At 47.3% G+C, this 16,153-nt stretch overlaps 1 protein-coding gene across 2 annotated transcripts in view; it reads right to left on the bottom strand.

Moving 5' to 3' along the window:
• Window positions 1-15,736, bottom strand: part of LOC137560842 (PLAC8-like protein 1) — a 47,621-nt gene extending 31,885 nt beyond the window's left edge. The window contains exon 1 of one of the 2 annotated variants that reach the window (XM_068271982.1): window positions 15,633-15,736. In XM_068271982.1, coding sequence (XP_068128083.1) covers window positions 15,633-15,717 — 85 coding nt within the window. In that variant the 5' untranslated portion in view covers window positions 15,718-15,736. Of the gene's footprint in view, window positions 1-213; window positions 281-15,632 lie in introns of those variants that run through there. The other variant, XM_068271983.1, reaches the window with a different exon arrangement.
• Window positions 15,737-16,153: the final 417 nt, after the last annotated feature.

Genomic DNA, 16,153 nt, shown 5'->3' with positions numbered 1-16,153 from the left:
AGCTAGACCTCATGATCATTACATTCCCTGGAAAGAACAAATATTTGCACACATTATTTTCTTAAAAAAAATACTAGTTTGTGAAACTTCAATCTACACCTGTGAAGAAGCATTTTGTGGTGGAAGCGAGGTTTCACCATCAGAACAATTTTCTAGAGGTTTTTTTTAGGGTCCCCACCCCCTATCTGTGTGAATATTTCTGTTATATAGTACCTGAGTCCATCTCAAGGTCTTCACCTCTCCTCATGCTTGTCCTCTGCAGACTGACCGGATCCTCGTATCCTGTGATGTGACTGTTTTATTATCTGTGCTATCAACTAGCACTTTTCAGGAACTTAGAATAACCTCAAACACGATGGGGAAGTCTGCAGCTTTCACACATGATAATAATAATTTAATAATAATTTGTTTTGTGTGAGTTTTATTTGATATTTCAAACCTTTATTTGTTATAAGGTTGATGATTCTGGCTTACAGTGTATGAGAACCCCAAAATCACAATCTCAGCCCATTAGAATATTGAGAAAAGGTTCAATATTCTCAGCTCAAAGTGTCAGACTCTAATCAGCTAATTCATCCAAATCACCTGCGAAGGGCTCCTATTTCGTACATTAGTTTCACCTTTGAATTACTGAAATAAAAAAGCCACCTAGTAGAATGTCTATTCTCACTCCACTAATAGCTTTATTACATCTTGCCCTTAATACTCTACCACCTCAAGAACAGACCATTGTCACTCATATACTCATAGCATCAAGATCCATCCTAGCAGAGAACTGGAACACCACCCATGTCTCAGACCCAAGGGGGTAACAATAGACTCTGCAAGGGATGCAGCCGCAGGGGGGCCCAGAAGCCACAGGGGGCCCCGTGGGGGGAGACGTTTTTTTCCTTGTCCCGAGAGACTGACAACTATGGGCAAGGAAAGAAAAAGCTTTCCGCTCTCTGCACAATTGTTCTAATGACTGCCAGTGGCGTAGCTAAGGAGCTGTGGGCCCCGATGCAAGTCTTACATTGGGGCCCCCCCAAGCCCTCTATACATAACAATTGATACAGCGCACCAAAACCTGCCAATGGCAACTACAGTGTCAGAGATGCAAGAAGGGGATGGGGAACAGTGTGCTAGTGATTACTACTATTCAAAGTATCTATAGAAGTGATTATTATGAGCACAGGACCAATAGAGAGCTAATAATGTAGTTGAGGGAGAGCCCTTCGGGGCCCCTCTGGCCCAAGGGCCCCGATGCGGTCGCTACCTCTGCACCCCCTATTGCTACGCCCCTGATGACTGCATCTGTTCAGCCGCTGATAAGGAATCATACAAAGTTTTGCAGACAAAGATTTGTAGACAGTCCCTATTCAGTGTTCAGCAGGCCAGGATGCAGTGCTCTACCCCAGCCTCTCTACCCCTCCCCAAGTGCTGTGTAATGTAGTGATGCTGGAGGAGTCTGCAGAGCCCCGCCCGCAGCCTCTCTACCCCTCCCCAAGTGCTGTGTAATGTAGTGATGCTGGGGGAGTCTGCAGAACCCCTTCCCCAGCCTCTCCACCCCTCCCCAAGTGCTGTGTACTGTAGTGATGCTGGAGGAGTCTTCAGAGCCCCGCCTTCAGCCTCTCCACCACTCCCCAAGTGCTGTGTACTGTAGTGATGCTGGAGGAGTCTGCAGAGCCCCGCCCCCAGCCTCTCCACCCCTCCCCAAGTGCTTAGTACTGTAGTGATGCTAGGGGAGTCTGCAGAGCCAGTTCTGCTCCATCAGAGATGGACAGGGTGAGCGTAATAAGCTGAGGCTGGGAGCACACTCGTCTGTCAGTTTTCTGTATGTGTTTTCTGCACACTATGGGCTTGATTCACAAAGCTAAAAGCTTTGCATATGCAAACTACTTAGCACCCTAGTTTGCACGTACAAAGCCTTGAAATCAATGGAGCTTCGCCCGCACAGTAAAATAGAGTATGTTAATGTAATTATGAATGGTGGTTACATTAACATGTGCTACAGGTGCAAAGTCTTACGCGCGCCGCATAATGAAGTATATACAGTAATAATCAATGTTTTACATTGCGCTCGCGTGATCTGCACTGACTTCGTGTGCTAACTATCATTATCACGTCAAGTCAGTGCAGTTCACGGTACTTTGCACGCAAAGCGCTTGCGTGCAAAACTCTATGTGCGCAAACTCTTACATGCATGTTAGCATGTGCAAAGTGGCTTTTCACTGGCGTGCTAACACTTTGCATGCTTTAGTGAATCAAGCCTCTGTATGTGTGAAAACACGCACATTTATTACAGAAGTGAATGTAATTGATAGAGAAAATGTGTGCAGTGCTTTACTGCTGTCTGTTTTTATCTGCATGGGGGAAACACATTGTAGTAGCACTAGCCAATTGTATAACATTGGCTTTCAGCTTACCTGTGCAGAAAGCAGGGTACATGTATGGGTGTGGGGCAGCTAAAGTTTTGCAGGGGGCCCAGTGATTTCCAGTTATACCCCTGCTCAGACCTACAGATGATTCTAAACAAAGTAGATTTCTGTCTTCCGGCAAAGGCAAACTTTCCCGGAAGTTCGATTCGCCCCATAATGCTCTATGAGGGTCAACTTTGACCCTCTGCATCACAGTCAGCAGGCGCATTGTAGCCAATCCGGCTATACTAAGCCCTGGAGCCCCACCCACCCTTATATAAGGCAGGCTTCGGCGGCCATTAGCCTCACTCGTGTGCCTGCTAGAGACAGAATAGGTTCAAGCCACGGTTGCCGCACGTTAAGCGCAACAGCGACAAAGCGTACCAACCCTAACTAACTATTGAACACAGAACAAAAAGACAAACAGATGGTGAGAACGCTTTGCTAATCGGTTGCCCCACACACCAGACAAAAGCAAGCGTTCACACCAGACAAAAGCTCAGGCCCACACTCCAGGAACATAGGTCAGAAGGATCCACCGCCTCTGCCGCCAAGGCAAATGCGATCCAAACAGTCAGACAGATGGAGCAACCAGTAGCAACCGCTGCTCTGGCTTACACTCCAAGACAGAGTACAGGAGGATCCACCGCCTCTACCGCTAGGGCGAATGCGATCCAAACAGACAGAGCGATTCACTATCAGCCACCATTGGAGAAAGTGCAATCGCAACAGAAAAGACAAGACTGAACTAGGCCATACAAATAATTAACAATCTGACTGCACTAGAAGGAATGCTAGTGCACTCCCAAGGATAACTACTCTAAAGCAATATTAGCAAACAATCAGCAGAGGGGCTGAAACTCAAGGTAAGTTCAGCAGAACCAAACCTTTATGACCAGCAGGGAATTCTGGGAGGAATGGCATTTATACTGCAAGCCTTCAAAAGAGGCAGAGCTATCAATAACCAGATGAGTGAATGCAAATCCCTCACCAGAACAGCAAGTCTGAAACTTGCAGAGTGAAAACAGGGCTCCTTTCCAGGGACCTGCAGCATGCAGACCTGAAAAATGGTCAAAAAGCTGCCTGCCTGTACAGACAGCAGAGCAGATCATTACAGTAACCCCCCCCCCCCCCTTCTAGGGACGGCTTCCAGACATCCTTCAAAACTGACATTTCCAACAAAACAGTCTGCCTGAACACTCATGACAGCCCGACAAGGCCCAATTCCAGAATCAATCCTCCCGAAACCGAACTAATCAGAGGCAGGACCCACCGAAACATGCCCATCAGTACTACAAGCCTCAGCGGGACACCCATCAGAACTGTGAGTACCAGAGAAGGACCCATCGAAAATCTCTGAGCAATACCCACCACCTTCCAGGGACCGTCCAAAAATACCAAACCTCCCACAATACTACCCATTAGAAGTGTCCCTATCAACACAAAAGCCACTGTTGATCCAATCCAGGGTACCAAGATAAGTCTCTCCCAAAATCTCCCAAAACACTTTAAAGCTCAGCTGAGATCCCAATAGGCCAGAATGCTCTTTAGGTTCACATGGATAACTATCAAGAACCCCTGTGGAACCTATGACAATTCCGGATTCAGGGTTACCAGGACAACCATCAAGATCAGGGCTTTCAGGAACCATTTCTGGGCATGCAGGCAGGCAATATCAGAACATGTCTCCACAGAGGAAGCATCTGAGTATGCTGGGAACCGAGACACACTTGGGCATTCTGGCTCACAGAGCGCATCTGGGTACACTAGTGCAAGAGAAACTTCTGGACATGTCAAGGAACTGCAAACCTCAGAGTCAGTCACGACAAGACCAAAACCAGGATCGGGCAGAAAATCATCACGAGTAGTGGTCACAAGTACTGGTCTTTCAAAAGAAGACTTGGACTCAGACTTAAAAGTCTCTGTGACTGTAATTGTATCTAACAAAAACTCATCATTGACTACGCATGACTCAAGCTCCACAAGAGCTGCAAAAGTAGTCAGTATAACAGCAATGCCTACTGAAGTGGGCAATACCTCAGAAGGACCTGGGGGGCAGGAGGCATCTCCTAAAAGTTCTGCACCCTTTGGGAGGAACTCAGAGACTTCCAGGACATCAAACAAAACCTCAGGAACATAATTTCCTAAGTTTTCTGACAAACTAATCAATGATTCTGAACTATCCATGTTACAGGGCAAAACATCAAATACATTCTGCGGACAGGGCAGATGTCCCAGGGATGGTTCTACAATGCGCTGAGACTGAATTTTATTCTCATGAACAGGATGCACAGGAATATGTACTGGAACAAACACTGACTCCCTGACTCTAGTTTCACTGCACGCAGAATCCTGCATAGCAGTCAAACTAGACTGCAATTCCAAAATGGCAGAGAAACAGGTGAGAATAGCTGCAATACCTAGACGAACCTCTGGGCTCACTGCAGGAGATTTTATGCAAGGCAATATTGACTCATCCAGAGTACAGGGTGGTAAGTCAGTACTTTCTTCAGAGCAAGAAAGAGACTCACAAATGTCAGTGCGAGTGGGCATCATAGTTTCATTCATAGAACAGGGCAGGCTCACAGAAATATTCCCTGGACAAAGCAAATATCCCTCAGTATCAGATTTGCAAAATTAAAGCGCTGTCTCACGCTTAGACTCGGCTAACAATGTCGAATCAGGGGAGCCAGAATGCAAAATTTGCGAATCCAAGATCGCTTTCGGTTGTGAAACTGAAGCTTCTAAAGCGCAAGCCTCCGAAATCTGTGGACCAAATTGTAAAATGTCCAAGACAGGAATATTGGAACTATTTTCATCTGGCAATGTGCTTTCACAGGTGTGAACAGAGTGAGGCATAGATTTATTTGCAGAAGAAGTTACGACAACAACATGAGGAACTTTATTAATCACATTAACATTACTCTTGAGGTTGCATAGTTTAGGGATTTTCCCCATAGCAGGATCATAGATGGAGGATCTTAAAGAATTACTGGGAGAAAAAGATCTGTTTTTAATTGACAAGGGATCCCACATATCTTTGACAAAACTGACACATTCATGTTGATCATAATTTGCAGGAACACCTGAGAAAAAGGCATTAGATCTCACAGATTCAAACTCCACACAAGCAGTTGCCATGGGAAAGAATCTTTCAGAATTCACACTGGCGTCAACAACAGTAGCACACTCATTCTCAACTGATGTAGATACATGAAGACACTCCTTTATTTCAGATCGCACAGAGTCTAAACTCATTTGCTTTACCCCAGAAAGGCAGGAACAATCATCTGACAACGTTGTCTCTTTATTGGAGTCAATTGGTTGTTGTGTGTGCAATTAATACAAAATCGTCTTCCACACACAAATCACCGGATCCACAAAATACTCGTCACACTCACCAGATTCAATCAAAGTGTACACAGAATTAATACAAGCATTTAGAATCTCTTCGCTTTCTGCGATATAAAAACCGCAAAACGCCTTCCAATCAATATCGAACTCTTCAATCAAAGCCCCAATCTCCCATGGAACAAATGGAGGCTCAAACAACCCTGTATCAAGGTAACACTCATATGGGTTGGGGTCAGGAACATGCATAGATGTTCTTACTCCTTTAATAAACTGAATAATTATGTCTATCATAGGATCCACATATGCTTTTATGAGAAGTTTCTCTGGACGTATCATATTCAAGTGTGTTCCAAATTTCAGACTTTACAGAAATATTTTTTTTATTTGTAGTTGCTATGGGCATTGGGCAACAGATCTTTCAGCTGGGAAGCCTTCCTAGACTTTCTCCTTTTAGTCTTAGCCGCTTTAAGTGGCTGCTGTCTAGATGCAAGGGAGCTGTTACTGCATTCATTATCAAACTGAATGGTTTTGCATGGAATGGATAGAACAGCTGATTGATTTGCAGGTACACACCCATCAAAAATAGGTGGTAGGGAAGGCAGTTTAAACCAGTGAGAAAAAATTAATGTAAGAAACTGATAAGGCTTATCATTCCAAGAATTGCTTTTCAAAATCTCATAAGCCCACTGAAACAGATCTCCTTGCAATAGAACATAAACTATTTGGAGAGCCCACGTGGACGAATCAGTGATTTGAAATGCAGGGTTAAGAAAAAGTCTTACACATTCAGAAAGAAAGTCCTCTTTGGTTTCAGAGTCTAGTTTTTTAAACCTCTTAAAGGTACAAGAACCATATTCGACAAAATCGTACAAATCGTAAATTCCCTCTACACTGGGAATTTCGGTTTGGCTGGTCATACTGTAACGTTTGCGGAATTATCTCTGTGGTCAGCGCACAACATGTGCGCTGACACTGCGGAAACCCTTCACAAGCGTTTGAATCAGAGAACCCAGCTTTGGTGCAAATGCACCTGTAGAGAGGAATTCCAACCGGCAGATGGAGCTGTGGAGTGCAGAGGAATAAACCCTCTGCACAGCCACAGATGCCAGATAGAAATTGTATTAAGTGAAGTGATACAGGGCAAGATAGCCTCTCTCGAGAGAGAGTGAGCACAGAGACAGAATGTATGTATGTCCACCAATCTAGTCGCCACCCAGCGACGGTTGACATACAACAGTAAAGACTGAAGTGAGAAAGCAATCGCAAGAATGGCGATTACTAGCAGAGACACAAGACAGAGTAAAGACAGAACATAGAATGAATAAAGACAGAACCAATTAGCAAACAGCAATCCAACACGAAGGAACTGACAGGACTAGCTAAACGCGGTCACCACACGTTAAGTGCAATAGCGACAAAGCGCGTTCAAGGCACGGTTGCCGCACGTTAAGTGCAACAGCGACAAAGCGTACCAACCCTAACTAACTATTAAACACAGAACAAAAAGACAAACAGATGGCGAGAACGCTTTGCTAATTGGTTGCCTCACACCAGACAACAGCAAGCGTTCACACCAGACAAAAGCTCAAGCCCACACTCCAGGAACATAGGTTAGAAGGATCCACCGCCTCTACCGCCAAGGCAAAGGTGATCCAAACAGACAGACAGATGGAGCAACCAGTAGCAACCGCTGCTCTGGCTTACACTCCAAGAGAGAGTACAGAAGGATGCACCGCCTCTACCGCTAGGGCGAATCCGATCCAAACAGACAGAGCGATTCGCTATCAGCCACCGTTGGAGAAAGTGCAATCGCAACAGATAAGACAAGACAGAACTAGGCCATACAAATAATTAACAATCTGACTGCACTAGAAGGAATGCTAGTGTACTCCCAAAGATAACTACTCTAAAGCAATATTAGCAAACAATCAGCAGAGGGGCTGAAACTCAAGCTAAGTTCAGCAGAACCAAACCTTTATGACCAGCAGGGAATTCTGGGAGGAAATGGCATTCATACTGCACGCCTTCAAAAGAGGCAGAGCTATCAATAACCAGATGAGTGAATACAAATCCCTCACCAGAACAGCAAGTCTGAAACTTGCAGAGTGAAAACAGGTCTCCTTTCCAGGGACCTGCAGCATGCAGACCTGAAAAATGGTCACAAAGCTGCCTGCCTGTGCAGACAACAGAGCAGATCATTACAACTAACTTTTGTGTTCAGTGAACCCACCTCACTGCATATACTGTAACTAACTTTTGTGTTCAGTGAACCCACCTCACTTCATATACCTAGCTGTTGTGTTGAGTGAACCCACCTCACTGCATCTACCTACCTTTTGTGTTCAGTGAACCCACCTCACTGCATCTAACTACCTTTTGTGTTCAGTGAATCCACCTCACTGCATATACCTAGCTGTTGTGTTGAGTGAACCCACCTCACTGCATATAACTACATTTTGTGTTCAGTGAACCCACCTCACTGCATATAACTACCTTTTGTGTTGCGTGAACCCACCTCACTGCATACACCTACCTTTTGTGTTGAGTGAACCCACCTCACTGCATATAACTACCTTTTGTGTTCAGTGAACCCGCATCACTGCATATAACTACCTTTTGTGTTCAGTGACCCCACCTCACTGCATATACCTAGCTGTTGTGTTGAGTGAACCCACCTCACTGCATATAGCTACCTTTTGTGTTCAGTGAACCCATCTCACTGCGTATACCTAGCTGTTGTGTTGAGTGAACCCACCTCACTGCATATAACTACCTTTTGTGTTGAGTGAACCCACCTCACTGCATATAACTACCTTTTGTGTTCAGTGAACCCACCTCACTGCATATAACTACCTTTTTGTGTTGAGTGAACCCACTTCACTGCATATAATTACCTTTTGTGTTCAGTGAACTCACCTCACTGCATATAACTACCTTTTGTGTTCAGTGAACCCACCTCACTGCATATACCTAGCTGTTGTGTTGAATGAACCCACATCACTGCATATAACTACCTTTTGTGTTCAGTGAACCCACCTCACTGCATATACCAAGCTGTTGTGTTGAGTGAACCCACCTCACTGCATATACCAAGCTGTTGTGTTGAGTGAATCCACCTCACTGCATATACCTAGCTTTTGTGTTGAGTGAACCCACCTCACTGCATATAACTACATTTTGTGTTCAGTGAACCCACCTCACTGCATATAGCTACCTTTTGTGTTCAGTGAACCCACCTCACTGCATATAACTACCTTTTTGTGTTCAGTGAACCCACCTCACTGCATTTAACTACCTTTTGTGTTCAGTGAACCCACCTCACTGCATACACCTACCTTTTGTGTTCAGTGAACCCACCTCACTGCATATAACTACCTTTTGTGTTCAGTGAACCCACCTCACTGCATATACCTAGCTGTTGTGTTGAGTGAACCCACCTCACTGCATATACCAAGCTGTTGTGTTGAGTGAACCCACCTCACTGCATATACCTAGCTTTTGTGTTGAGTGAACCCACCTCACTGCATATAACTACCTTTTGTGTTGAGTGAACCCACCTTACTGCATATAACTACCTTTTGTGTTCAGTGAACCCACCTCACTGCATATAACTACCTTTTGTGTTTAGTGAACCCACCTCACTGCATATACCTAGCTGTTGTGTTGAGTGAACCCACCTCACTGCATCTACCTACCTTTTGTGTTCAGTGAACCCACCTCACTGCATATAACTACCTTTTGTGTTGAGTGAACCCACCTCACTGCATATAACTACATGTTGTGTCCAGTGAACCCACCTCACTGCATCTACCTACCTTTTGTGTTCAGTGAACCCACCTCACTTCATCTACCTACCTTTTGTGTTGAGTGAACCCACTTCACTGCATATAACTACCTTTTGTGTTCAGTGAACCCACCTCACTGCATATACCTAGCCGTTGTGTTGAGTGAACCCACCTCACTGCATATAACTACCTTTTGTGTTCAGTGAACCCACCTCACTGCATATACCAAGCTGTTGTGTTGAGTGGACCCATCTCACTGCATATACCAAGCTGTTGTGTTGAAAGTGAACCCACCTCACTGCATATACCTAGCTGTTGCGTTGAGTGAACCCACCTCACTGCATATAACTACATTTTGTGTTGAGTGAAACCACTTCACTGCATATACCAAGCTGTTGTGTTGAGTGAACCCACCTCACTGCATATACCAAGCTGTTGTGTTGAGTGAACCCACCTCACTGCATATAACTACCTTTAGAGTTCAGTGAACCCACCTCACTGCACCTAACTACCTTTTGTGTTCAGTGAACCCACCTCACTGCATCTACCTACCTTTTGTGTTCAGTGAACCCACCTCACTGCATATACCTAGCATCCCCCCGAGATGGACAAATGGACAAACCAGGTAGAGGAAGAGGTAGAGGCAGACCCAGAGGAAGGCCACCTGGCACCGGCAGGTCTGTACAAGGTTGTGTTGATGTGATTTTGTGCGGCCCTGGCCCAAAGTACAGTGCTCAGAAGAAGACACTTGCCATCACCTTCCAAGATTGTCAGGACGTGCTTGACTATTTAACACAGAACACCTCATCTCCTGCAGCCACCAGCGCTACTACAAGCACCACATCCGCTGCATTTGACACTTCGCGGGAGTTATTTGGTGTGGAAATCACTGATTCACAGCCAATACTGCTACAACAAGATGAAGGTGCTAAGCAAGTCACACCACGTCATACGTCTGAGTTAGGTGGCGATAGTATGGACGTAACGTGTCAGGAGGGGGATAATGACGTACCTGCTGTTGGTGCAGTTTTGGAGGTGTCTGAGGAAAGCGATGCTGGGCAGGAGGATTATGATGACGATTATACGGATGCCACGTATGTTCCCAATAGAGGAGGTGACCAGGGGGACAGATCAGAGGGGGAGTCAGAGAGGAATGAGGAGATGAGTCCATGAAAGAAGCAGAGGGAGCTCGTCCTCAGAAACAGCTAGGGGCAGTGTCCAGCGCCATGTATTGCCAGCTATGGACAGCCAGCCCACATGCCCTTCAACGTCAGCTGCTGATGCCACCATAGTGCCATCACCCCAGGGGGGCTCAGCGGTTTGGAAACTTTGTAACGTGTGTGCCTGAGATCGGAGCAAAGCCATCTGTTGTGTCTGCCTCCAAAAATTGAGCCGTGGAAAGGCCAACACTCATGTAGGGACAAGTGCCTTACGAAGGCACCTGAAGAAAAGGCACAAACAGCTATGGCAAGAACACCTGAGGAAAAGCAGCACCCAAAAGACAAGCCACCCTCCGCCTCCCCTTCCTCCTTCACATGCATCATCTTCAGCCGCTTTCTCCCTTGCACCTTCACAGCCACCCTCCTCCACACCGCCTCTATCCTTGAGCGGTTCCTGCTCCTCTTCCCACAGCAGCCAGGTGTCCGTGAAGGAAGTCTTTGAGCGGAAGAAGCCAATTTCTGCAGAGGACGTCCTGAAGCAGGCCAGGAAGTTGTGAGGGCATTTCAGGCGGTCTTACACAGCCATGTCACGCTTTGCGGACATTCATCGGAGAAACAACTTGCCGGTGAGACGCTTGATATGCGATAGCCCAACTCACTGGAATTCGACCCTGCTCATGTTCTCTCGCCTGCTAGAACAGGAGAAAGCCGTCACCCAGTACCTGTACAACTACAGTAGAAGGACACAATCTGGGAAGATGGGGATGTTGTGGCCCAACAACTGGACACTGGTGCGAAATGCATGCAGGATCATGCGGCCGTTCGAGGAGGTGACCAACCTGGTGAGTCGCGCTGAAGGCACCATCAGTGACTTGATCCCCTACGCTTACTTCCTGGAGCGTGCCGTGCATAGAGTGGTGGATAAAGCTATGGAGGAGCGTGAAGAAGAACAGTTACAGCAGGAGGAGTCGTGTGAGCAATTTTCATCTGAACCAGATGTTTCCTCAACACCTGCGGCAGCACAGAGGGGGGAGGAGGAGGAAGAAGAGGAGTAATGTGGGGAAGAAGAGGAGTCAGACTCGGATGATGAGGAAGGTGTTTCTGTGGAGGAGGAAGAGGCGGCGGCAGAAGAACAACCACAGCAGCCGTCACAGGGGGCTTCTGCTGCTCCACGTTCCCGTGGTATTGTTCGTAGCTGGGGGGAGGAAGAGGACTTACGTGACGTCACTCAGGAAGAGCAAGAGGAGAAAGAAAGTACGTCTGGATCCGACTTTGTGCAGATGGCCTCTTTCATGTTGTCCAGCCTGTTGAGGGACCCCCGTATCAAAAAACTCAAGGGGAATGACCTGTACTGGGTGGCCACGCTACTAGAACCTCGGTACAGGCACAAAGTGGCGGACCTGTTACCAACTCAACAGAAGTCGGAAAGGATGCAGCACTTGCAGAACAAGCTGGCAAGTATGCTTTACAATGCATTTAAGGGTGATGTCACAGCACAACACCAGCAAGGTACCACTGCCAGTAATCCTCCTCCCATGTCCATGCAGGCAAGGACATGATGCTCCAGCGATCACTGGCGTACCAATAGGGGATGCGACCCCTGCCATCGTGGGGGGGCCCGGGGCCCCCCTAGGGCCCGCTCAGGGACTTTTGGGGGCAGGAGGGGTCGCAGCATAAGAGGAGAGTGTGGCAGATCGGTGGGGAGGGGGGAGATTCCACCCCCCCCCCCCCCTCCCTCACCTTTGGCTCTCCTCTCAGCGCTCCCCCTCCTGAAATCATTGGTGGCAGCGGGCAGGCAGCAGCAGCAGCAGCGGTGGCGGCAGGATGATACATTACCTCCTTCTCGCTGGAGGACTTCCTGTTTACACAGGAAGTTGCAAGAAGCTCTTAGAACGGAAGTCCTCCAGCGAGAAGGAGGTAATGTATCATCCTGCCGCCACCGCTACTGCTGCTGCTGCCTTCCCGCTGCCACCAATGATTGCAGGAGGGGAGCGCTGAGAGGAGAGCCCGAGGTGAGGGAGGGGGGGGGGATTACCCCCCTCCCCACCGATCTGCCACACTCTCCTCTTATGCTGCGACCCCTTCTGCCCCCAAAAGTCCCTGAGCGGGCCCTGGGGGGGGGGGGGGGGGGTGAGAGGGATTTTTTTTTTTTGCAGGGGGGCCCGGGGATTTCTAGGTATGCCCCTGCCAGCGATCTCAGGGTGATGTCGGACATGCGGACATTCTTTAGTCCAACGCCTCGCCGTAGCCCTTCCGGATCCACCCTCCACCAACGCCTGGACCGGCAGGTAGCCGACTACCTGGCCTTAACTGTGGATGTGTAGACATTGCGTGCAGCGACAATGAACCCTTGGACTACTGGGTGCGGAGGCTTGACCTGTGGCCAGAGCTGTCCCAATTTGCCATCCAACTTCTCTCTTGCCCTGCCGCAAGCAAGTCACAAAAGTGTTCAGTACCTCACCTTTATCAAAATGAATGAGGCATGGATCCCGGAGGGCTACTGCACGACCGAAGACTAAGTCAATCCCCACACACAGCATCTCTGCCTGCAGGCCGCTTACCTTCTCCGCCACCAACAGGGTCCAGGTCTCTAGGCGCAATTTTTAAGGCCGCTGCTAGCAGCGTCCACTACACTAATTTTTCTGCTGTGTGTACATGCCTGTCTAATTTTTCTGGCTGCACTGCGGGCGGCTGCAACAACAAAACAAAAGGCATGTACATGTGCCCATCCCCCTTCGTGATCATTACCTTGCCGCGGTGAAGGGGCTTGCGTATCACAATGAAGCAATGACCGCCGGCTATTTGAGTGTCTCGGGTGGGGGTGGCACAACAAAGATAATAAGGTCGTTGCTTCATTGTGGTCAGACCAAATTTGATCAGCTGGACAGTCACTGTTGTTCTATCATTGAGCTACCACAGCCCGGCGACCATATGGGCTGGAAAACCTCCACAGCCTGCACTCTGGCCATGTTGCGCACCAGTCCAGCACGGCCGTCACTACGCAAACAGCCATTTGCGGTGCGTTACACAGTGAGTTTGGTGTGTAAGTGTGAAGCAGTACTCTAATTACACTTCCTGATTGATGTATACACATGCAAGATGTTTGAAAGCACTTTAGGCCTGCAATTTAGCTTTCAATGTGATTTCTGCCCATAAAACGCTGCTTTGCGTCAAATCCAGATTTTTCCCTGGGACTTTTGGCGTGTATCCCACTCCGCCATGCCACACTCCAGGTGTTGTGAAGTCTATTGCGTTTCGCGAAAGTTCACGTGAGCCGAACCTTCCGTGAAAGTTCACGAACGGGGTTCACAAACCGAAAATTGGAGGTTCGCGACATCTCTACTGTATTGTACTATATCTCACCACAGGGCCTCTTTACTGCATTCTACTATGTGTCACTACAAGGCCTCTTTAGTGTATCTATTTCAATAGTCATGCATTCATTTTATCAAACATATCCCAATGATTATTGGAATTATAATCCTTTCTAGGATAAATTAGTAATAATCCTGCAATGTGCAACCAACTTGCATCTAACAGGCAGCAGACAATGTTATAATTATCCCAAATCTGTGATCTGTCTCGTTTTTACCTTCTAATGAGCTGCCTGTAGACAGGAAACCAAAAGCCAATTCTGTATAACATGCCATGTTCCTGTACTGTGCCAGTCCTGTACCACTTCCCCATACAACCACTCCAAATCCTGCACCGGCATCATGCCAATATCTGCATGTCTGTGTGTGGCAGCCCATACTGTGCCATTCCTATGCCACTTCTTATACAACCAAATATCTGCCTACAGTGTGTGGCAGTGGCATACAGTGGCTTTCGGAAGTATTCGGCCCCTTTGAAGTTTTCCACATTTTATGACATTACTGCCGCAAACATGAATCAATTTTATTGGAATTTCACGTGAAAGACCAATACAAAGTGATGTACATGTGAGAAGTGGAACGAAAATCATACATGATTCCAAACATTTTTTTACAAATAAATAACTGCAAAGTGGGGGGTGCATAATTATTCAGCCCCCTGAGTCAATACTTTGTAGAAATACCTTTTGCTGCAATTACAGCTGCCAGTCTTTTAGGGTATGTCTCTACCAGCTTTGGAAATCTAGGGACAGAAGTCCTTGCCCATTCTTCTTTGTAAAACAGCTCCAGCTCAGTCAGATTAGATGGACAGCGTTTGTGAACAGCAGTTTTCAGATCTTGCCACAGATTCTCGATTGGATTTAGATCTGGACTTTGACTGGGCCATTCTAACACATGGATATGTTTTGTTTTAAACCATTCCATTGTTGCCCTGGCCAGGGCCGGATTTACCACTAGGCACTGTAGGCACGTGCCTACAGGCGGCAAGCATGTGACAGGCGGGGAATGTCGGGTTGGATGACGTCATCGGCCGGTAATTCGCATCTTTCCGGTAAATGCAGAAAAGGTTTAGAGCGGCGCCTGCAGCATCCCCATCAAGTCGGGACAGTTCCACTGAAGTAGGGGAGGACGAATAATGCTACTGACTCTGACCATGTTAATTCAACCCCAGACCTTTCCTACTTTTACTTATGGCAGAGCAGATTACATGGCAGTGGCTGAGATCCGCCTCCCTGGCCCCTTTTCCACACTCCTCTCCGTTATAAGCTTCTAATGTTTTCCACTCCCCTTGCTCAAAGTGAAATAGTTGTGGCCAGTTAACTCCACCCCCCGCTCTTTCCCTAAGCAACACGTGGTTTGTAATGCAGCTGGGGCTGATTGAAGAAAGCCCCGGCAAGTGTTTACTGTAGAAGTCCTTCAGCTGAGCCCTGAGGGAGGGATCGTGGGGCAGCCAGACATGGCAGGTGAGAGACTGGGCTTTAGCGCACAGGCTGTGTCTGCAGGGAACAAGGGTTAGGCTTCTCTGCTTCTGGCTGCTGCATGTTTATGTTTGCCACCTCTGACCTTTACTGAACTTGTCAGCTGAGATCCCGGCCCAGCCTGATTTGTATCTGCACAGGATTTCTTTGCACTGTCCAGCGAGCATCATGAATGATGTCTGGTTCAGTGACTGCTGTAACTAGGAGATTCCTCTTCCCCTAGCATTCCTGTCTGCTTAGCATTACTGGACTTCCTGTCTGCAGCATTACTGGACTCTGCAGCACTGGCAGGTAGAAGCTGCAGAGAACCTAGACAGTAGTGTAGTAGCTGATATTTAGACAGAGAGGGATTCAGATATCCAATTATGCACATAGCGTGACAAGATAAGGAGATCAGGAGGTGTTGTGGTCCATCCAAGTGGCTGTGGCAGACCTGTCAGGTGGTTCGAACCTCAGGAGGGGAGTGGAGGTAGAATATGTTTTTAGAAAAAATAGCAAAATATTTTGTTACAGTGAACCTGGGAAGAAAATTACATACTTGTCTAAGGAGAGGAAGACCTCTGGAACCTAATAAGGTTTCACTCACTGTCCTTCTTTCCTCCATTG

This window comes from Hyperolius riggenbachi, chromosome 3, assembly GCF_040937935.1.
Source record: "Hyperolius riggenbachi isolate aHypRig1 chromosome 3, aHypRig1.pri, whole genome shotgun sequence".
In the NCBI taxonomy this organism is placed as follows: Eukaryota; Metazoa; Chordata; class Amphibia; order Anura; family Hyperoliidae; genus Hyperolius; species Hyperolius riggenbachi.
This window is presented reverse-complemented; position numbering and strand designations above follow the sequence as displayed.